General features: G+C 40.5%; 1 protein-coding gene across 1 annotated transcript; it reads left to right on the top strand.

Moving 5' to 3' along the window:
• Positions 1-1,412: 1,412 nt before the first annotated feature.
• Positions 1,413-24,429, top strand: npdc1b (neural proliferation, differentiation and control, 1b; the record flags this gene model as incomplete). Its single annotated transcript, XM_080433620.1, has 9 exons — positions 1,413-1,518; positions 13,737-13,889; positions 19,280-19,369; positions 20,282-20,485; positions 21,476-21,542; positions 21,713-21,797; positions 22,562-22,641; positions 22,810-22,909; positions 23,213-24,429. The coding sequence occupies 9 exons, from the start codon at positions 1,413-1,415 to the stop codon at positions 23,282-23,284; spliced, it is 957 nt and encodes a 318-aa protein (XP_080289746.1). The 3' UTR covers positions 23,285-24,429.
• Between the last annotated feature and the right edge of the window lie 459 nt (positions 24,430-24,888).

The raw sequence follows: 24,888 nt of genomic DNA, 5'->3' as shown, positions 1-24,888 counted from the left end.
TATATTTTACTATGATTCCTATAACTCCAAAGTGTTCATTTGTCCAGCACTCGGACTGTACCAACGTGCTCTAGGTTAATTAAAGCTGCGATAAATAACACAAATTGCAATCTCGCAGCGCGAGGCGTTGTGAGCTTGTAGATCTGCTATTTTCACAATGTTTGCCTCTTTCTTACATCATATTTGACAATTGTGTAATGTTGCACATTAAGCTAATCATCTGGGGACACCCCAAAATAATTTGGGGACCCTCACCCCCAGTTTGGGAACCACTGGACTAGGCAGCTAGGCTACATGGGTGATTAGATGGATACAGGATAGGTGGGCACTAGGGACATCATGGGCACTTCAAAGTAAAATTGGCTATTTTGTCCAAAATGTTAAAAAATAAAATATTTGAAAAATGTCTTTGTCCATAAAAGTATACATGATGTGAACATGCACGGTACGTCATTATCAGACTTAATTTTAACCTTCAACTTCTTGTCTATGCCCCAAAATTACTGGATATATACAGATTTTGTAGCAATTGTAGAAATATTTAATTGTCGAATGTTTAAGTACTTTATTGTTTGATTGATTGAATACTTTATTAGCAGTTTGCAAAAAAAAAAGAATACAGGAAAGTACAGTTCAAGGTCTGTTAAGATGGATTTTAAACCCAAGAAAGCCTATGTCTTGTTTCCATTGGGGTCCTTGTACTCAATCCATCGAAACATTTAATGACAGACAGACAAATATACCCTACTATGCAAAACATCATATAAACAGTTAGAAAACAAAAACAAATATGTTAAGTAAACAGTTCGAGGGGGGGCGGGGGGGGACTAGGCTTTGACTTTTATAGGGGCCAGTTTCGAATTGCAGCCGCCTGTAAGTGCTCCTTTAGAGCGGTTTTGAAGGAGAGTAGGGATTTACATTTTCCAAATATTTAATTTTTTAACATTTTGGAAAATCTTCCTTGGTGCCCACCTATCCTGTTACCGACTTAGCCGTGGTTCACATGACGCTTGTATGACAGTCATGTTTCAGGGCACCGACTAGGCTAGAAGGCTCGAGGCTACGTGGGTGATTAAATCAGCGTCATGACGACACGCTCTACGTTCCTCTATCTGACTCCTCAGCTCAGCACAGTCAGCAGTGGAACTACAACCACCTTCAGTTCACCCACCACCAGCACCAAGCCATATGGTGGCAACATCCTGAATCCTGCACCAAATACAGAGGAGCTGCAGCAATGGCTGTCCGTTATGTTTACACCCACTGACGGCGTCGTTTCATTCAACATCTGTGCGTTCTGACAGCGTTTGTTTCGGAGCCTTTCCCCCGTACAAGGGGACAGGGGAATGGTCATCCCCGACCCCCGCACGTCTCTCCATCTGTCGTAAGGAGCGCTCCTCCGCTCCTCCGCCATGCTGTCCTCCCAGGGAAGAGGAGTGTGGAAGCGGCCGCGGGCCGCGCTGCTCACCCAGGCTGCAGTCCTGGCGACCCTTGTCATGGCGAGCACCTGCTTGACAGGTAAGATAAGGACAAGGACACTTGTCACTGGTTTCTGCTGCCCAGAGCGCTGGTTCCCAAACAATGGGTCCGGGACCCATTTGTGCATCTCAGACACATTTTAATGGGTTGCAAGTAAATATCCCCTTTTTATATATATATATATTTTTAATTTCCTACATTTTAGTCTTTAATTATTTGAATAGATTTAAAACGTTTCAAAAATAATTTAATAAATAAATACCAAAAATCTAAGAAATGTCATACATTCGAAAACAAATGTAAATGAAAATAGCCAATCTACAAGCTCACAACGTGTGGCATGTGAGCTTGTAGATCTGCTATTTTCACTAGCTTGGGTCCCTGGGCGAACATCTAATTTCTCTTTTGGGTCTTGAGCTAAAAAGTTTGAGAACCACTGCCCTAGAGAAGATGAGGCTGAAAATGTGGTCTTTATTTATGACACACATACATGCTGATGATGCCATTTCCCATCCTCATTCAGACTCATTCTACATGCCTTACACATGGACATACTGAACTAACAAAATAACTGTACATGTAGGCTATTATTATTACTTGCCATTTTCTGTATTTGAAATGTAAGCTATGTGTATCTACTTCAGCCTCTGCTTTGTGTGTTTTAAGCTTATCCAATGCACCTGCTGCTTCCCTGGCTGATAGGATGGCTTTAGGCTTCATTGAAGCCCCCTCCCAATTGTTGTCAAGAAAGATAATCAAATCAATAATGAACACAAACATTTTCATTGAGTTGCGTCTTTGCACGAATGTTTCTTTTCAAATAAAATTTATCAAACATACATTTTGTTTTCACTGATGAGTTGTTGGGCTATAGTTTTCCACCCAAATTAATATAATCCACACACACAGAGCTGTGAAAGCTTTTTTATAAATGTATTGTGTGACTAGTATACACATGAACACTGTTCATACCACTGTTGTCACAGTACCTTGGGTGACACATATGCCAGCGTGGCTTGCACAACCAGGCTGTGCTACTGACTGGACTGATGCTGTTGGTGTGGGATCTGACTGGGGGTGACCTGATAAATTGTGACGTATATGGCTCTTAATTAAGCTTTGTCTGGACAGCATGTCACAAACGCATAGGAAACTAGGGCTGTGAGGGCAAGACATTATGCTGCAGGAAATGGACGCAATAAACACTGAGGTAGATGTGTCTAGTGATGGGGATAATCCTATCAGTTTCTCGCTTATCCAAACAGAGGTATGGAGTGGAAACTGGTTACCATCAGCAACACGTACATAGGCACATTCCCTCTCTGTCAGGTCTGAGGAGGCCGCTCTGTCAGTGTCCAATAGCACGCTGTTAGTTACACGTCACAAAGCTATTCTGGGCAACAGACAAACTGCAATAACAATTCACATTCAGAGCAGCATCGAGAAGACAATTAAAGCTGTACGGAGAAAACGGATTGCAATTATTATATATTATGAAACCTCTCCAGTAAATTCAAAGCACAACGTGTGCCGTCATCATGTCATTACACTGTAAACTCCTGGATGTTAATTTAAGAGTGTAATTTGTACACTCAATTAACACACATTATATTTTTGCAGTGTAAGCATGTCCTATTTTGTAGTCCACTATAAAAAACAATGCATGAGCCATGTGAAAGACGAATCTGCTTGCTGTTATATTCCTCACATATCACCAGGTTATAATGTAGTTTTCATATCAGTCAAACCCAAAAGGGAACATCAGTCAGTCTCATCTCCAGCCTCTGTAGACCTATAAAGCAGCGTTTGTTTGTTGTCTGTGCATCTCCATGATCTCCACACCTTTGTTCTGCGTCACGCGAATGTTGTTCTTATCTCATCTCTGTTGCCCTTCGCTGTCATTCAGAAACGTTGATTAGCCTATTTCTCGTGCGTGTGTGCGACGAGACTCGTCAGGCACATTACAGCCCATACCGTGGCAGCGGCATAGTGATAGTGCCCATGTTAAAGGACATCTGGGATTTACTGATGTGGGAGTTTAGGGGGAACATTTCAGGGGTCAGAGCCACACGACCTGACTGTAACACATATTCCTGTGTCCCTTGAATGAACATGTACTGTATGGTAGAGAAGCACTTGATAAAGAGATGAGGAAGACAGACGGAGTGACATGTCTGTTATTGGGAAGCCAGAAGGGAGAGTTGAGTCTAGGTGTGGTGATGTCCTCATCAGTTGAAGAACCACATCATTTAAATAGGTCTCTTTTTTTCTTTCTTTCTCAATGAACAATGTGGATAGGACCTAAATGACAATGAATTTACCACATATTTATGATGAGTCTACCTGTTAAACTGCAGAAACTGTAAGTCAAGGGAGAGCTTAAATGCTTAGAACTGAATTTCAAAAGGATATGAAGGGATATGAATTTTCCTGAATAAAAGCTTTATCTGCAGGTCAACGTGCCTACTGCCCAAGTGCTTTATCTCTTGTTTGAAATTAAACAGTAGCTTACTGCCATCACTGCAGTTATAGTAATGTAGGGGTTGCATGCAATTTTAGTCACACAAACAAGTTATGGATTGCGGCTTCAACGGATGTCCAAGCTTTAAATTTTACATTTACCTAGGTCTCAAGCTAGTAAACTAGTACTATAAGCAAATAAATACCTAGATGAAAATGATGAGCGCAACACACACACACACACACACACACACACACACACATACACACACAAAAGTAATGCAAATTGTATTTTTAATTTGTCAATGGCTCTATTTTGATCTTTACAATAGGCCGTTTTTGAATAGTTTTTGCTGTGAGCAAGAGTAGCACCTGTTATTGTATGTGGACAGAGTTGACCAGAGATAAACCAGCAGGCTGTCTGCACCCTGTGAAGTACGGTATAGAAGTGTTGCCTTGCAGCTGCTCCACACAACACTGGCCCTAATTAGGTTATCTCTGTGAATTGGATGGCTTTAGTGCAGGTCCGGTCTCTGCTCTCTCACCCAAGGAGAAATGCCAAACAAGAAGCCTATATGTCAGCCTCTTCAATCCTTGCTTGAGGAGAAATTTCAGGATATTTAAAAGCCAGATCCTATTGATCACTGCTTAAGGCCTATCTTTAATTTAGATGGGCAGATAGATAGATTGACATTTACTGATCCCCGTGGGGACATTCAGGTGTTGTAGCAGTTAACTCGTTATTTTGACCAATCCGTATGGTAGATTATGTTAATACAATGTCTAACACCACTGTGGTGGTTGTATTTGATCTCCAGGCTGCTCTTCTATTGAGACATTTAGACATTCTGTGTTTGGGTAGGACCACTACTGGTTGTCAAGCGATACTGCCTGAAGGTCCAAATTAAATGTGTCCACTGAGCAAGCAGGACTGTTAGCTCAGTGATAGACATGTCAGCACTTGCACAGGAGAGGGGACCTGGGTAACAGGGGTTGAATCTTGGGTAGGACATGAAAGTTACAGATTCCAGCTTTAAGGCACAACAAGCTTCATGCTGCACTGTGCTTTCATCCATAACCATATAGCAACGTTTCTAAAGAAGTCGGTCTCATGTTTGAGAGATTTTATCTCTGTGCCAGATGTGCAGTTTGCCGCAGTAGGTATTGCAATTGGTACTTGGAGTTCTGATTTGACCACTTTATTCTCACAGCCACATGTAGACCTTTCAAGTCCATTGAACACAAGGACTCCTGTGTTCTTTTAAATCATTTTAGAAATGGATCAAATGGGAGAAAATGCTTAAATCAACAAAACTTCAGGATATACAGACTAATGTCGGACTCCCTTTGCTCATACAGTACCATAGGTGTTCTGTCTTTTGAGGCCTCGGGGCAATTTCTTTTTATAGCATTTCTATATTCATTTAACTTTAAGCTAGTTTGAGGCTCTTTTTAAATGTATTGTTTCAGCTGGAGAGAAAAAAAAAACTAGATTTGAAGCATGTGAAACTGATGTACTGTAGTCTGTTGGGAGTATTTGGTTTTGGAACACATTTAGTAAAGAATTGCATTATGACGCCAGTGGTTTATATGGATGAGTGTACTACTGTGACAGTAGATCTTGACCCATTCATTGCTACCGTACCCTCCAGCCCCCTCACTCGTAAGTCTGAGTTAGTCGTTTGTGAGTGTCGCAAACTGAAAATAGCCGTCGCTGTGACGCATTATGAACTTCTAAATCTGCTATTGTCAGTGCACAGCACCCACCCAAGATGTCACAAAGCAAATGTTCCTTTGCTATTTTTACTATATACGCAATTTTAATGCTATAATAATGTAAACCAGAGGAAATAAGTTATATTAATATAATTAATTTTAATTTGGTCCCCACTCTTTGGGATGTCAGGGGTTTTATCACGGTATATTTGCACATACCTGTATGTGAAATTTGTCCTCTGCATTTACCCATCCTATTACCCAACTACTAGGAGCACTGAGCAGCCTTAAGTACGGTGCTCAGGGAGCGGTTAGATGTTAAGTGTCTTGCTCAGGGACACCTGGAATCGAACCTGTGACCTTCAGCTTCCCAGACGGGCTCTCCAGGAATGAAGAGACTAAAGCTAACAAAAGATATTAGAGCTGCATTTGATATTGCTTTTCTTCCAGTAAAACCAGGGACGTTAATTGGAAGTAAGATGAATGGTAGGTGTCTTGTTAGGATTGACTTGTTGTGAATAATTGAAAAGGTTAGCTAGCTGCCAAGGTGTTTTAGAAGATGTAAATAACAGCTGCAGTAAACAGACAGGCATGTTGCTCAAAGCAATTGTTCGGACATTTAGAATTTATATTAAACCCATTCATAATTTGTTTATTTCTGTCTCAGTAACAGATTAGATGACTTGTTGTTTTCTGCAGTGAGCACTCCTCTCTAGCTCTAGAGACAAATCAACTGTCTTGCACCAATGTGTCCTGATGCCTTCTGAGACTGGTCTCTTCTAAAATGAATCCATTTAATATATAGGTTTGGTGCTGGTTTGTGGTTTAACCACATTCATTCTGAGATCCATATGTTGGGCAAATTTTCAATAAAATTCAAAATGTCAAAAGGTTTTGCAAATGTTAAAAAATTTAAAATGTTTTGAACATTTTGGCCATTTTTGTATTTATAATATTAAAAATTGAAATATAGTAAAAATATGTGGCACGTTGTGAACTTTGATTTGTCTTATATGACGAAATATATAGGTCTTAAAGGGGAAATCCACCCCTTTTCAATATTTAACTATGTCATTAATATAGCATAAAGGAGTTGTGTGGAAATAAGAAAAAAGTTCCCCCCTTTCTGTGTTGCCTTGAACTGGAGGATTGATTGTGGGTTTAACATTGCAAATTACACCATGATGAGTCATCACGGTGTAATTTGCAATGAATGAACTGAAGTGAAGGACTACTGGTTGACAGCTTTCATTACTTCAGGATGAAGACCTATCTTCTTCTGCTCACATTTTTACGCCTCTGTACTCAAAGGTGTCACCTATTAGCGGTCATGTTCTCTCTGCCTGTGAGGTCAGAGCCCTAAGCCTGCGGCAGATGCACAGGCTGTTAAGCCCCAACCACAAGCAGTTCTCGGAGAGCATGACACTGCTGACTATCTTTCCATATGTCCGCCTGTGGTGAATGTCCCTGAGAAGATGCCCTTCATGGCCAAAGGAGCAAAATGAAAGTTTCTCAAAAAGGCCTTGTGCATTTTGTTTTTGCTTCAGTTTTTTATTTAATGTGATTGGGATGCGTACAGTCCCAAGTCGTTCCTTCACAGTTTGTTTTTAATGCACAAACCAGATTAAAGCATTGCTGACAGCTCCCAGAGGCCATGTATCTTATAACCAACCATAACACAGTGTTTTGGTCTTCCTCATCTGCACTCTCATTAGTGCGGCTAAAATTGAAGGTTATTATTAGTGTCACTGTATAATACCGTGGTGTGGTATAATTTTCAACCCAACTTTTGGTTGTTTATCTGTTTATTTTGTCTATGGAAGGCTGGACAGTGAGCATGTGCCTGCATTTGGCATATACTGTACGTACAGTGGCAGGCCAGCTATGCTAAACTCCTAGAATTTCATATAACCATTTTAGTTTAAAAATATCTCATGTTGTGGAAGAAGAGTGGTTTCTTGCTTGTCTCTTTCAGGTAAAATGTCCCTTCTTCCTAAGCTTTTATCCTTCTATTATTTTATTCTATTATCGCTCTCCAATGTGTAGGTTCTTTCTAAACATGACTCATAGTGCTGCCCTTTACCCACTCTAATTGCTCTTTTGAGCCTTTGAAAAATCTATGCTGGTTCAAATGTAAAGCTTTTATGTCAGTGAACCTCTTTTGAGAGTTCAAAGGTAACAATTTTTTTCTCTCTTCTTATTGATTTATTTGATCATACAATTATTGGTATGGTTGAAGAGTGTCATTTAACAAGTCTGGGTATGAGCCAGACTGTTGATGCTTCGTCATATAGTCTGTAGCACGGAAGCTCTGAAAATGATCCGGGGATAAAGCAGATGTGACGCCTCCTCCCCGCTTCACCCAGTGCATTATCATTATAACATAATGGAGGCTGACGCGGACAGAATATTAGTAATGAATAATGATCTCCCTTGATTCATGATTTCTGGCAGTTCCTTAAATAGGGACTCTATTTTCAAGTCTGAAATTTCTCCAGACCCTCTATTTTAAGAGACAGACTCACCATCCTGGAATTGGAAATACGTGGATGCACACTTAGTTTGAGTGAGATTTGAATTAGTCCTGGAGTAGAAGTCTGCTAGTGTTCTAGAATTATTCTTCCATGTACAGAATGTTTCTCTACTCCATGTACAGAATGTTTCTTTACTATCATCCTAGTAAGTAAAATTGGGAGTGTTTATTTGATTTAAAGTGCAAAAATGAGGGTGTAAATTAAAACACGTTAAGATTTGTTTTAGTTTTATTTTCTGAATAAAACAACTTTATTCACAGCATTGTCTATACAGTATATACCACGTTAAGTGCTGCACCATGGCATCTCTGGCCAAAGAAAGTGGAATGGTAACAACTAAGAGTAGCTAATATTATATAACGCTAAAGTCAATGGTAATGCAGCTTTCTCTGGTCGTACTTGGTGCAGCAGTTAATGTGGTTCGTATATATACAACATTTTGTGAATAATGTTATTATTGAGATATGTGATTTTCTTCATGTTTTTATTGCTGCTGACTTTATACATTGGCGACAAAGAAGCAGAACTGTTTTCAGCTGGTTAGTGTACTAATTATTATTTGTGCTGCTCTTTTGACCTCTGTCATTTCACTTGTAATACTTGTGGCCGTGGGGAAGAGTATTATGGTATAATTGGCATTCATATTGTCCAGACACTATAAGATCTGGTATGTAATTATAATCCTGCCTATATTTTAAGAAATTGTGTATTAATTTTGACATGGAACATGGCGCACTTGACACGCATTGAGAGAAGTAGCCTTGAGATGCAGTGAAAGAGGAAAGCGAGAGTGGAGACATGTATTTTTCTCTTTCACATGTTTTTTTGATTAAACACAGGACAAAGTAGTTGCTAGGAAACTGTGGAATTAGAGGGGAGAGAAGCTCACTGTGGGAATGTACCTTATATTAAAATCCTGCTGAATGTTAATCTGTTGACAGTGACATGTTAGAATAAATGTTCTGGGTGTTTTCACCTAAGTTCCAAATGCTACAGTCTGTTTTTTTTACTTTGATAACCTCAGTAATCAATATTAATATTACAAACTAATCAATTTAATAAATTATTCAATAACATAACCGATGGCCCGGACCGCTGGCGTAGCAGTCCGGGCACCTAGGCTCAATGTAGCCTGACAGCGCATTGCGGGTTCGAGTGCCGATCCCGACGGCCTTCGCTGCGTGTCACTCCCCATCTCTCTTTCCCCATTTCCTGTCAACATACTATACTATCAATAAAGGCATAAAAATCCCAAAAATAAATCTTTAAAGAATAAAATAATCAATGAATAATCTATCCCTATTTTGGGCATGTCCTTATAGGCAACAAATAATAATATAAGTCCGTCTTAGTGATAATAGCAATACGATGCTTTGTGAGCTTGTGCCATTTTCACTATTTTTACATAACACTGTTCTGCGACAAAGTATAAAATAACACTTAAGTGGTTAGTCGAATTGTTGAAATAAAATTAATCCATTGATTGAAAATGTAATCAATATAATAATTGCTAAGAAAATAATTGATAGCTGCAGGCCTAAACCTCATGCTAATTTCCATTAAAGGTTCTATGACATTCATTTTCACTTTTTTTATTTTTTATGTTTTTTGGGGGGTTTTATGTAACCTCACTCCGTCAAATGGAAGAAGCTTGCGACACACATTTTGTTTCACAGCGTACTTGCATCTGAGACTTCGGGCGCAGAATCGATGACAGACGGAGTTTCATTTTTTCAAGTTACTAGGCAGGTGATTGGATGATCCCGCCCCTAGCAGCCGCTGATTGGTTCGTATGCGCAGCGGTTCGGGCAGCTTTACTCTGTGAGCAATCCCAGACCCTCCTTCCTGAAACCAAATGCAATGCAATGCATGAGATTTCCGGAGGGAGGGGGTGTTTACCAGGCTAGGTTTTATGACCTCAATTACACCTAAAAAATCAGAACTTTGAACATTCAGTGGATTTTCTGTGGTTTGGGGTTTTCTGAATAATTAGGCTGAAAAGTAATCTGAACTTGGCCCTTCGGCAGTGAGGTCACAGTCGATTGATCCCGCCCACTCTCCTCCTCGCCCCTCCCCTCCCCTATCCTTTCCTTTGGGGGGGGCGGAGCAGAGGCGATGATTGACAGGCAAAATCCCTCACCAGCGACACCCGCAGGCAAAGATTTATTTTTTCATTGCAGTTGAAAAGGCTTTAGAAATGTGAGAGAAAAACACCTGCCATGGATCAATGGAGTGGAATTTTTTGTTAACACTTTCTATACACGTTTGAAGGACCATGACAAAGACTTTTAATGTGTGGTAAAACTGAACGTCATGAAACCTTTAAAATGCAAAAACATTGAATACTAATGTGCATTTTAAATCCCATGGTTTAGTGGTTTGTGCATTCACTAGAGTGTTCTGAAACCTGTATTTGCAATGTTCTAGTTGGCTCTATCAAGTAAGAACCTCACACAGTTTAGCTGCTTCACTCCAGAACCACAGGATGCTATCGATTCCATTGTGGTTTAGCGGAACAGTTGATGGTATTGTACAAGTACTTTGCCTCCTCCTCGTTGTGGTAGTAAAACTTTGCATAGATTTGCCACTGTAGTTCTAAATGGACTTTCAGCTGTCTTTTGAGGAAACTACAATAATAGTACTGCATGCCAGGAAGTTTGATTAATCTAACTAGGATTCCTACATCTTTAACCTTGGAAGTTATTGCAAAGTATAATAGGTTAGGTGCAAATTTTATATATCATCAAACCGGCCTAATTGGGCATTAAGAAAGAAGCCTTAGTTTTTTTTAATGCAGTTTTGTTAATGCATGGCCATCATGGGGAGATGTGTGCTGTGCAAATCTGACACAGGCACGAGCAGAAATGGGCAATTAACCCACATCAATGGTATCCCAGTAATCCTTCTGTCATGTTCAATAAGGGATGAAATCAAACAGCCAAAATGAAGGCCAGATATAGAGCATGCATCAGTCGTAAATACATACAAGAATGTGACTGTTGTTGGTCCTCTTAATGCATGATCATAAGTCTTATTGTTATAATTTTTAGCTATAGTCTACTAGTGGGCATTTTATTGTATTACCATTTACCACCATACCTTATAATCTTCCACTTCTCTCTCATTCCCTCCTATTTGTCTATGACTTATTGGTGTTTTATATAGCAGTCCAGGAGACCAAAAGAGACCCAGCATCCATGCAGTGACTCACCCCCTGATGATGTCACAAATATTTCCGTTGCCATGGTAGTCGTTATGGCAACCGGTACCTAGGTTTAGATAGCAGAGCTGAGAACAGAGGAAGTCTGTAGAACAAGCAGAAGGGTAATATTGATAGCTTTAGTCTAATACATTTCTTTCATCTTAACGTGCAGAGTCTGGGCAGCAGGATAAGCAAAAATAAGCATTTCAAATATCCATGGAAATGTTAAGCCATTCCCAACGCAATGCCCTTGTCAGAAGTGTTCAGCTTGTCTACTCAGGCGAATCCAAACAAATCATTCAATCCATGCAAAAGATTAAACAATGTGTGCAACTGCATGGATTATTTGGGGAAAGTGTAAAGTAATTGACAGTGTTACAGCTCACAAAGTTTCACTGTTTTGCATTAAACTGGCGGAACCAAAAGACCAAGACTGTGACATATAACAAACTACATAACAATAGTTCATCGTAATAAATGGAATGCATTTATTTCGATTTTTCCCCCCATTTATATCACTGACACACGCACGCACGCGCACACACACACACACACAGTAAGTAAGACACCACAAAATTAAAACAAAGCATTTTAAAGCACAGCAGGTAGGTACAATACATTCCTGTCAAACTGATCTAAATGTATTGAATTTTTGCATTACCTAACAATCAGTGATTCAAATGTAAACAAATGGGTAGCCCCACACCCCCAAATTAGCAGTGGAAACATGTTTTGTCATTCATTATTTAGCAGGGACAAAGCACATAAATCCCTATTCTGTGATGTAAATGTGGCTATTTTAACTGCAGTCCCTTGCCAGGTTGACGTTAAAAGGTCAATATGTAAACAAACCATCCCTGAAGAAGACCTTTCCAGGTCGAAACGTTGGTATCAATAAATTATCCTGCATCGTGGCTATGAGTGTGCGGCCTTTTCTTCACTTTTAGACTTATTTACCAAGGTTAGCAGCACCTCGTCAATACTGGTGTGCACCCTTCTCCTGTTTGTTTGCCATTATGTAAACAAAGAATACAGCAGGCATGTATTTGACTTAAAAAAGTGAGGAAATAGCCAACACACATTGAATGTCCTTTTCACATGGTTTCATTTACCTCTCACGGACAGAAACAATGGACGCGTTTCAACCAAATGGGTCTTCCTCAGCGTGCAATGTATTTGACTTAATGCAAGGATATTAGATCACATAAGCATTCAGGACGTTTTGGCACACAACAACATACATCACGTGTAGCATGTAGCACACAACACGCAACTCTACTGTACTCACAACACTTTTAAGTAACCTCACATAAGCCTGACAATAAAGTAGCACCCCTTGCTTTCGCTTCAGTTCCAACAGAGTCAGGGTGCTGCTATTGTGTGTGTTGGAACTGGAAAGATTCTGCTTCACTAAATGCAACAGATCCTTAATTAGTATTATCATGGGAAATATTTTCAAGAAAAATAACATACCACAGCTTTTTATGTCAACATGGCTGCCGTGAAAAAGGTCCATACTTGACCTGTTGACAGACCTCTTTTCAGCACCCTCCAGCTAACCCTCATACACTCCGAGTCTCCATGGGAAAGTTCTCTTCCACTGCCCGACTGCACACTGCTATATCTCACACATATGTCACAAATATATATATCACAAAATCTGCTAGAAAAATATCTCTTTGCTATATAATATCCCCTAGAAAAATGTCATAGGGACATTGCCTAAACCTGTGGTAGAACACTTCTTGTGTAGTCATTTATGACCTTCAAAACACACACATAGACTACCACCTTCAAAGAAATAACAAAAAAGAGATGTGGGGATGTTGGTTTAATGTCTACATAGCTGGGAAATTTAATTGGTTTTCGCATTAAGCTGTGAAATGAATGCTGATGTTCATTGAATATAACGCATCTTTGGTTTGTGATTAGCAGCACATATTTTATTTTCCTCTGGGCTGTTTTTCTCCTCATACTCTTTATGTTGCCATAGTCACACCTCCAGCAGCCTACAAGATACCAGCCAGATTTATGAGCTCATTTGGCTGTCAACCTGTGTTTCTCATTTTAATACAGTTATTGTTGAAGTTCCTTGTGGGGAATCTTACACAGACTTTGAGATGGATGATATATTCATAAATCATTGTCATCATGTTTTCATTGTCGTCCATAATTGACAGGTGATATTATAACGCTGTGGGATATGTGTGTACGCCTGCATGGTTTTTACTAATTTCCCTTGTTTCATTCCTCCTCCTCCTCCTGTGTATCTTTCAAATCTGCATTGTCCTTTTCCAAGCTGAGCTCTAATGTCTGTCTTTCATGTCTGTCTGCCTCTACTACAGGATCACATACATGCCCACGGAGTTTGGACTGTGCCCGGGCAGGGCGCCACTTCTGTCTGCCCGGCAACTCACACTGTGGCCCCTGTCTCAGTCCCCTGGTAGAAAACTCACACAGCAATTGTGTGGTGAAGAGGAGACATGCCACTCATGCTGGTGAGTCCTCCCAAAAATATTATTAATATCTGTCTTCTATGTAAGATGTTGGCAGTGCGCTTTCACATTAGCACAACATGGGAAAGGGATGTAAAGCCAATAACACCAATTGCATTTTATCGTTATTGTAGATGTTCTACTATCATTTACATTTTCGTCATTATTCTGCCATGACACCACCATTACAAAGCAGCCAAGGGTAAAAGAGTGCAAGGGGCAGAGTTGGGGCACTCAGAAGACAGATGTAAAGAAAGATGTACATTATTCCTGCATCTCTAGAATAATCACCACACTTTCACACAACCCATCATACCAAGCTTTTCAAGAAAGCAAATGAAGCAATAATCCACCAGAGGCCGTGGATTGGCAGGGTGAATATTGTAAACAAGATGTTGGCGCAGTGATACTGATGCATGCAGTCCGGGTGTTTGTTTATCAATAGAATTAAGCAACGGAGCTATCCGTTTAATAAAAGTAGTTTTGCTGAGGGGTACTTGAAAACGCTTGTCGCATTCTTTCGTTGCTGTCATGCAGAAACCTTGTATCTCCAATTTCTCCATCTTTCAAATGTTTTTTTTTTGTGTAAATGAATGCCCTACTTCATTATACATGAGTGTCACACAAAAGTAGTGAAAATAGTAGATCTACAAGCTCAGTGTGTTGCATCGTGATACGTTGTGAGCTTGTAGATCTGCTATTATTATCTATTATTTCATTCTTACTTTTTTTAATGATAAAAAAGGAACAGTTTTTGCCTGACAGCAAGGATTTCTTCTGTGCATGTCCTTCCCCTGTGTATTAATAGAAAATAACAACGAGCACTCTCAGTATTTGATGCAGTTTACGGGTGCACGGCTCACGAAGATTCACAGTAGATAAAGCAATAGCCAGCCAGAAGAAGGCTTTATAATAAAATGTACTTACCTTTTTGATACAAACCGTTTCTGTGTCAGTTCCTCATGGGATTTTTCTAAGTGTTGTGTTCTCAAACTGAAAAGTATTCGAAACTTACCAGTATAACCCGAACCTGTGAAAGCCTAAAAGGGAAAAAGTGTGTATTTAGGGGACCTTCCTCTTTACCAAAGGTGGCGTAGTCGTTAAACAGGATTATTCAGATTGAATTCACAATAATTACGCACCCCGCACTTTATTGTGCATTGATATTTTATTGTTGTGAATTTGATACGAATTATTTATTGAAAGGAAAAAGTATAAGTGTGCTATATCTACAAGATATTGGCAAGTCAAATGTGATACATATCGGCACTGTTCACATATTTGGACAAGAAGGCTTGTTGTCCGTGCTGCATATGAAATAAAAGTACCAGAAGGACTTCGGAGTGCTGGCTATTGCTTTATCTTCCCCTGTGTATAGCATGTGAGTCAACTGTTTTGCAACATAATTCTTTTCCCCAAGCATCTATTGCTTGACTGATAGAATTGATACTCTAGGGTCTATTGGGATTTGTGAGGGTCTGTCTTCCTGCCCTCCTCTGCAGGGTCTAGTATTAGTCATGCAAGTGTTAAGCTGCAGTTGAAGATATTCTTCTATGCATGTATTTACCAAGGGACCCCACTTAAGCCCTATTGTCGATGATTGTTATGATATTTATTTATGTCTTTATTTCAAAACAATTGCCAGCTGTTTTTAAAACATTCTCGAAAATTGGCACCAAAATGACATGCCCAAAGTAGGGACTCAGGGTTAAAGTGGTTACCATTCGTTCTTGACTGACTGACTGAGGAAATAACTCACCGAATGACTTGATGGATGGACAGGTAAAATGTTTGGCTGGTGCAGAAGAGACACAAGTGCCCACTATCTATTTTCTTATTCAACTTTCTCTTTCTCACCAACTCTCATCCTTGCCTCTTTTTTCCCCAGCTCTCTTTTTTTTTTTTACCATTTATGCCTATACACACACATTGTACGGTCTTGATTTGAAACCCAATTTAGAACATAGTGGGGAGGGCTCATGTAAAAGTGCCAATCTCATAACAGAAGGGTCACACATCCATGACCTGCAGCAGCCATGGGAGGATTCAAATAATCCTTGAGCAAAACACTGTAGCCAGTCAGGTAAAGACTGAGAGTATTTGGGAACAGTCATAGCTGAAGCTTTCTTGCTGGATATGAAAATGCAAAAGATAAATCACAGGTTTGTTCTGGTTCTGGTCACCTGCTCACACCCCAAGATTTCATAGATGTAGTATGGTTTGTGTGCACATACTGTATAGCTTCTATTGATGTAACCTCCCCCAGCTTTCCATGTAATGTATCCTCCATCTACCCAGTACCCACCCTCTTCTCTGCCTAATGACGTATTGTAAGAGATCCTTCTCTCTTCTCAGTCTCTCTCTCCATCTTCCTTTTAGCTACGTGTACTTGCCACATGTGAGCAGGCACGTTGCCACGCAACTTGTTTTTCTCCGCACTGATTTTTTTTAATAAATCCAGCATTCACAAAAAAAAAACATCTTAAAATTAACAGTAAACATTTTGTTTTTTATTATAGGATCTCGGGTGGCGCAGGGGTAAAGTTCCTGCCCTATCAGGCACCTATCAACGGATGTTGTCTACGTGACATGCATTGGGATAGATATGCTAGGCATGTCCTAAAACCAGCCTTATAAGGAGGTTATAACATGGGACAACGCCAACAAATCGACCCATAGCCAAGCCTTTGTATTGAATGAGAGCAGGGCAGAGAGCAACTGCAGTACAGTTTGGCATGAGAACATTTAATTAGGCATATGAAGGCAATCAGGCAGGCTCGGGCACCAGTTGGCTCCTACAGTATGTGTGCACGACACGTGAATGGTACACTAAGACAGGTATTTTTTGCATTGAAGCTTTGGGACACAATTTTCAAGTAAATGGCATGAACATAGTCAACAAATGACACAGTAAAAAAAAGCCAAGTGCAAAGAAAAACAGTGCTATAACAAATATCATTGTTTTGAATACATTTTAATACACTGTTATTTTGTTTCTGTTGCCTGACTTATATTACCTAGATGGTAGCCTGTGATCAACTCCTTTTTTTTCCAGTTTTCTGATCTGGTCTAGAGCGGACATAACCCACGGCGGAACCCAAGAGCGCTGTGCACCTCAAAAAAAAAATTGTTTGGTATAATCATTTCGTTTATTTTGGTATAATAATCGTTTGGTATGTCCATCTTTTATTCTTATTCTTCTCGCTATTCACGAATAGCGAGACTAAACTAATTGATTTGCATTATGCTGGGAACAAAAACGATGCGACGCCAAACGGAACCTACCACCGGAACCCAATTTTAGTTTTACAGGACCACAATGGAAACAAGCCCCTAGGGCTTTTTGTGTTTTCCTTTTACCAATCATTGTAATATCGTACCACTGTACTATTTGCTCGTAGTGGAAAGCCTGGTGAGTCACCATGCGTCACCATAGCTGACGCGAGGCTACCTACTAGAAGATGGTAGTATGTTCTCTGACTGTCAGTAGTATTACTGCAGTACAGACATAATCAAGATTGCTTTGTTTGTCATTTGTTTTCCATCTGCAAGCAGTGTTAGGAAAAAAACGAAATTATGTTTCTCCAAGTAAAAGACAGCAGAATTTAAAAAAAGGACATGTCGGGGGTCTACTGTATATGTCTTGCTCATGGACACACACAACATGGGGGTGCATGTTGGTTGTTGCAGGGATTGAACCTGTGTAATCTATAGGTTACATTTTCCAGGAGGCTTCTTGTATAGTAGTATGCATATATCCTGTGTGACTGTATTATCGACCACTTGAACGGTAGGGTCCCTATCCTGGGGTCAACAAACATTCGGCGACAATGGCCGTTCTGCAAGCTCTCAAGGCGTTTCATTATGAGCTTGTAGATCGGCGAAGAGATTTGGTGTAGAGGGGGGAAAAAAGCGTGGACCAAGTACAGAGCCAACTGCGGTCATGTTTACCAAGAAAAGAGGCTTTAAGCCGATAAAACCCTGCCGGAGGAATCTGTTTGACCATTGGCTTGGTCCCTTCTCCCACATACGGTATCTGATTACAACTCTCTCTGTTGCCGTGGTGATGCTTTCATTCATGTTTCTGAAGGTGCACTCTCTCTCTCTCTCTCTCTCTTTCTGTTGTACCTTCCCTTTCTCTCTTGGCCCTTCTCTCTGTATTCCTCCTCTCTTTCTCCTCTCCCTTTCTCTCAATCTCATTCCCATCTGTCTGCATTCCTGTCTTTCTCTTACTCTGCCCTGCTCTCTCTGCGTGTGTGTGTGTCTCTCTCTCTCCCTCTCTTGCTCTCCTTCTCCTTCACACACACACGCACACAAAATCTCTATCCTCCTCTCTTTCTCCATGCTCATTGCCCTCCACCCACGCTCAGAGCCTCACTCTGTGACAGCAGAGCGCTGACCCATCCTCCCACACACACACTGCACCACATTCAATCACACCCCCCCTCCCTACACACACACACACACACACACACACGCCACAAAATACACACGTTGCACCATACAGATTCAATCACTGGAATTAAACCGTATGCATTTCCCTAAGTAAGCACACACTCAAACAAACAAATACACACTGCACCACACTCTCAGTCTACCTACTACAACTAATGCACTGCATACAGTCACAGTCAGTGTTTTGCTCCCTGCAGCCTCTTTAACCATCACATGTGTGCACCTGGACACACACACACACACACACACACACACACACACACACACACACACACACACACACACACACACACAAACAAACAAACAAACAAACAAACAAACAAACAAACAAACAAACAAACAAACAAACAAACAAACATGCACTCTATCTAATGTACTTTACATATATTTACATACACACACAGAGGCACACGCTGTCACTCTTGCTCAGCCTGCCTCTCGTGCCTTGGTATTGATCTGCAGTGAAGAACCGTGCACAGTTGCACACTGCCTCCCACTGAGGTACAGAGGCGTTGCAGTGTACTGCATTATGCTGATTGCTAAGCTTTTCATCATATTTACAGTTATTTACTCTTACCACAGGGGGGCAGCAGTGTACTTTTTATTAGATTTTTTTTTTTTTACCAGATAATGCTTGGCAGTATTCCCATGTGGATCAAAGGATAAGTGACTCTCATTTCCCCAAGTCAGGCTCTGTTATCGAGTCAGTTTATTGGATGATATAACATTTTAATATTAAACATCAGACCTGGTTTGGCACCATTGCAAAATATTTTAATGACATTTTACTCATGGTAAAGTATAAAAATAAGGCACTTGTTGTCCAATTGTAGGTAACTTTACTACTGTAAAATGTTTTTATGCTTTTACAGACTGGATCCACTATAGTTTTAAAAGGAAGTGAATTATGATTGATATTGTTTTATCTATTTCTCCAGGCAAGGAGACCACCTACCCGGAGCTGGATGAGGAAATAGACTTTCTCTCCACCATCATTGGTGAACAGCGAGAGACAGTCAGAATACCAGGTATTACTGCACAGTAAAAGATACTGCCGATGTTCGAAGTCTTCCATAAATGTTTCAGATAATTTTTATTCTTAACAAGGTAACCAATAGTATGCATAGATGAGGCTCATCGCCTTTCATGTGGGGTGTCATGAGTTTTTCAGTAGTTGGTTTTGGCATTTTCAACATCCTCTGGTGGACAAATATGGGGACAGTGTTACGTACACTTACATAGATAGAGAAAGACAGAATAAACTGAGATCTATTTTTAATAGTGGACTGTTGCGCATGTCCACAGCTGGGTGAGTAGAATGACATCAACCCTTCCAACCACCACAACTCCAATAGTGATAGTAATACCACACAGCAAAATAGCAAACTAAGGCTTGATCTTTAAATGAAATTAGACACATACACTTTCCACTAATACATGTATATTGTGTATTTAATTACTTGTACTCCATGGGGGGAATTAATGCATGATTGCAGGTAGTACCCGATTGCTATCTGCTGGTATATTCATTAGTATGGTAGAGTACAAAGAAAGTTGAGAAGGATGAGGCCGCACAACTCTTAGCCCACGATGCAAAATGTTATTAAAAGGTACAGGAAACCAACATTTCGACAATGTAGTCTTCAGGGTTTAACAGAAACTGAATGCACACATCGCTTACATAGGAAATGGGACAAAGATGAACTCATCTCCTGGGGAGTGTCCTCAATCTACCCATCAGCATGGGTGGGGTGGATAATTACCCATTACTGACAAGTGACCAGACAACAACAACAAGACGTGTGTCAAATGTATTAAATTAAATGTGATTGTTCTGCTTGAGCTTGCGCAGATTGTTTCTTGTAAAACACAGATCCAGTCTTCAGTAATGCATATACCAGCAGGCACTGACACCGTTACCTTTTTGTATCCCATCTTAGCGCCACCTGCTCAGGACGTTCCTGAACACAAAAAGGAGGAGGCTATAGCACCGAGCCCCACCCAAAGATCGACCGCACAGAAACCAACCACACCGAGTCCCCCGCCCAACTCCACCACCCCACCCACCTCCACAAACCACACAGCGGTCCGCCTCAGCAACCCTAAGACCCTTCCCCACCCTGCCAATGATTACGTCTTCATTGGTAAGTGTCTTCAATACAGTATATTGCCCTATTTATCTGAAACTCACATTATATCTAAACTCACTGGTCATCCAAATGGGGTCTGTTTTGTGTGTCTGTCTTTCTTGCGCATAACTCGAGTCGAGAACCGTCCGACCTATCAACTTCAGACTTGGCGTGTGTGTCGCCAGTGGGAATTGGGTCTTACCAGCAGTTGTCCAGAAATTGACCATCCAAATATTTATGGAACTGTCTTTCTGTTTGTGTCCCTTTTTATGCCCATATGAGATACCTTATGTTGTACTAACATCATAGACTGGCCTCCAACTACCATTATAATGGGTACTGCACTAAGTACTCTGGCAACAGGTACTCCAACAACGGTACAATTGGTGAAAGGGATATTGCATATTTGGAGGGGCATCGCCCTATTTACACAGTGTATATATATATGGTATATAACTAATATACCTTGTCAGTCCTGTGGGCAAAACTCAGTTTTCAGCTTCACCAAGCTGATGGCTGCTCGGATGATTATGATGGGCGCTCTGGGGGGAGCAGCTGGGGTTAAGTATCTTGCTCAGGGACACTTCGGCCCATAGACCGGGCCTGACCTTCTGATGAACCCTCTCTCTACCCACTAAGCTGCGGCCGCCCTCATATTGTATATGTGATTTATTAGCTAACTCCAAATTACTCACGGTCTGTGACGAACAGAGTGCTCTACTTTCAATTAGTCCTGCCACACTCTATAATAATCATGAATGCTTGCATTGTTCCTTATATACAGCACTATTCACTAGATCAGTGTAAGCTTTTCTACCTTTTCCCATTGCGGTCTCCAGGAAACTCTTGTGGTGCACTACGCTGCCTACAGCTATCTTTGAACATTCTGCAGCAACCTTTTATCACTGCAACCTTTTATTAAACCAGGAATCATGTCTCCTTTTGACACTGTCAAATATGCACTGCATCTCTTTCCTTTGACTCTTGGTTTGTACCTGTTTTCAGTCATGAGCAGCGTGTTCATCGCAGCGGCCTGTCTAGCTGTCACCATCACTGGAGTCTGTTGGTTCAGGTAAGTTCTTTTAATGTGAATTCCTTGTATTCTTTGATTATCCATTATAACCGCTTCGCACTCTCCATGACACACACACACAGCTACTGATAACATTAGCAGTCTTGCTGTTTCATTTCGGGGTTGATAGGAAATGTCTTTAAGTGCTGCCTTCCTCTTCTGTGTTTCAGATTGCAGAAGGGTGTTCGTTTGGCTCAGAAGGTGGATTACCCTGCATATGGACTGATGGCTGCCCATTCCTATGACAACAATGTGGTAGGTGTATGATCTCACTGTGATTTTAAATGGATGGGTTTGACGTAGTATATAACCACCACAGTGGCATCACTTCACCCCCCCCCCAGCCCCATTTTTTAATTCCTTGTAAACCACATGTTGTACATTGTTGTTGATTGGAACTGAAGCATTGTTGAAGCATCTATCTTGACGTTTTTTAACTGCTAGCTTTTACATATTAGAATAAATAAATAACCTAAAGCTAAAAGTCATGAACAAAGACTGGAAGCGTGGGTAAGGTAGCTGACTGTACCAAGTGTATGAACATGATCGCTAGAATTAACGGTTACTCCCCTTCGACGGAGGATAAAAAGCAGATCAGCTCCAAGTCACACTCTAGTTTTGTTGAAGTACCTTTATTTTACTTTGCTGAGAATAAATTAAAAAGACAACCTACATGTTGTGACGTACTAGACATTTCTATTGCTAAGTTTGCAACATTGCTATATAGAAATATTTTTGGCATTTATGGAGACGTTGCAAGTGAGCTGTGGTATAAGCGAGCTAAAGCATTGTGAGCAGATCAGTCATGAGAAATGATACATGGTACTGGTAACTGCCCCCAGTGCATTATCCCTTAAATATGTGTGTGTGTTCATATTGTTAATATTTCATGTGTGCAGCATGTGCGATATGAACACATGATGTCTGATGCACAGTGAACATCAGCATAGCCGTGCCTGGTTTTAGATGAATACCACAGCTTTTCTCACGCCCACTGACATTTGTATCACGTGCCACAGCCTGGAGATAAGAAGCTGGCACACAGTGCACAGATGTACCACTACCAACACCAGAAACAACAGATGCTGTCCCTGGAGAAGTGAGTAACCTCCTGAACCCAGACCTGCTCATGTCTTCCAGGCATGTCTCTGGCTTGTCTGTTGCCACCTGGTCTCTGGTCTCTCCCTGACACCTCCCCCTTTCTGGTTAGATTAGTATTAGTATACCTGCTGCTGGTTATATCATGATTGTGTGTGTCCTTCTCCAGACAAAGAGATGAGCCAAAGGTTTCAGACTCGGGGGCTACATCAGATGAGGAGAATGAGGATGGAGATTTCACAGTGTACGAGTGCCCTGGACTTGCCCCCGTGAGTAACTGTTGCACTTCGTATGAAAGGTGCAGTAGGCAACTTTGAAGAAATGACCCCTGATTGGTCGATGGGGTGTTTTGTAATGTTACCAATAAGTTACTACAAGAATGTAGAGGAGGGGGCCTAGTAAAGACCTCTGGGGGACTCTGGTCATCTTATTATAAAAGGTATAAGTGGTTAAATTATTTCGAATTTCAGTTCACATTTAATGCCTATTGGAATGAATTCCTTCCTTTGAATTGTTGTTTGTAGAGTTTCTTATGACAGTACTCAACTCCTTTATGTCTGTCTTATTTACAGACCGGGGAAATGGAGGTGAAGAACCCATTGTTTGACGACTCTACCCTTTATCTTCAGAGGTTCCATAAGTAACATTCTGATATTCATGACACAACACATAATCCCACATGCACGTCGTACACATACACATTATACACACTTGCCCTACCCAATGAGCTGTACTCACACTAATTTATATACCTGTACTCACACACCAACAACATCAGTGCAGTGTGTGCCAAGACGGGATGTAATGTAAATGCGGGATTGGAGGAGCAGAAGGCAGAAAAAGGACATTGGCTACTGGCCTTTCTCTTCTCTCGGACAGTACTGAACTCTGGGACCAACACCTCCCATTCGCACGGTGACACAGGACGTCATTCCCTTGTGCCCGATACAGTCACGCCTTCTTTCTTTTTTATATACATTTTTTAAAACTTGTATTTTTTGTTTTTTTGTTTACTGCACCCACTAACCATTTTCAACTTGGCATCCCTATTTTGGACATGTCACTATAGTCAGAAATAGCCAAAAATAGTCACAAGTGTTTCAGAAATAGCAGATCTACAAGCGCACAGTGTGAGCTTGTATATTGGCTATTTTTGTTGTTCATAAATAATAGTATTCATATCAAGTAAAACTAAGGTCAGGAATACTATGACACACCCTGGGTGTCTGACTGAATGTTTGTATTGACTGTTGCATCCTCTATTGACTGTTGCATCCTCTATTGATAGTTATGACTCATCATGTGGGGCATGGGTGTGTACGAAATGGAGGGTATAGTGCAATTTCTTTAGATGCCAATGAAACCCGAGTGAAGTGTCTCCATCAAGTCTCTGTTGGATGCTTCTCTATAATGACTTGATTCATTGACCAGAGTAAATATAAGATTTCTCACTACCAAGGTTTAAGTTTAGTACTTTTTAAGAACAGATGTGTTTTTAATCTATTTCATGGACACAACATACACGCAATGGACGTGGTCTGTAACACTGTTATGTAGCCATTGTAATCTCAGTCTAGTTCCTCTATGCATGAATTGATGACGCTGTGTTATAAAAACTGGAAGTCGATATGCATTTACCATTCTTACAGGTTTCTTGTGCAAACTTGATTATGATATTTATATACGTATATATAGATAAATAACTTGAATGATTTCAAAGGAATTTGAAAATTCTTTACCTATAAACTCTGAAACAGAGAGATCTCATCGTGTACATAGATATGACTAACATGGCTTGTCCCCATGGTCTGTGATCTTCTGTATATAGCTGCTAACGTGTACAGGAAAGAAAATGGTACCTGTCACTTAACCAATGTGTCTGTGTACACGTTCCTCTAGATTCCTGAGTGCCGTGTCAGATATTGAACTTTTTTTTTTGTTTCCTTGTGTTGACTCTATTCAGTGGGTTCCTACAGTACCTTCCTACCTTACTAAAAATATATATTTTCCCTAGAAAATAATGCCAATTGCACAGAAATCTCTGGAACAAATCTTGTTGAATTACAATGCATTGACTGCAAATTCAATTTATTTGAATAATCCACTATAATTTGACATATTTGTCATTGTAAAGAATGCTCTTCAGGTATGGAGTGCAGCCTTTACACAACAAACCTGGCCTTGTTGACAACTCCATTACCCAGCCACTTTGATCCTAACATACGCGTAACATACGCATTAAACTGCT

Source organism: Gymnoscopelus braueri (assembly GCF_963280865.1).
Source record: "Gymnoscopelus braueri genome assembly, chromosome: 7".
In the NCBI taxonomy this organism is placed as follows: Eukaryota; Metazoa; Chordata; class Actinopteri; order Myctophiformes; family Myctophidae; genus Gymnoscopelus; species Gymnoscopelus braueri.
This window is presented reverse-complemented; position numbering and strand designations above follow the sequence as displayed.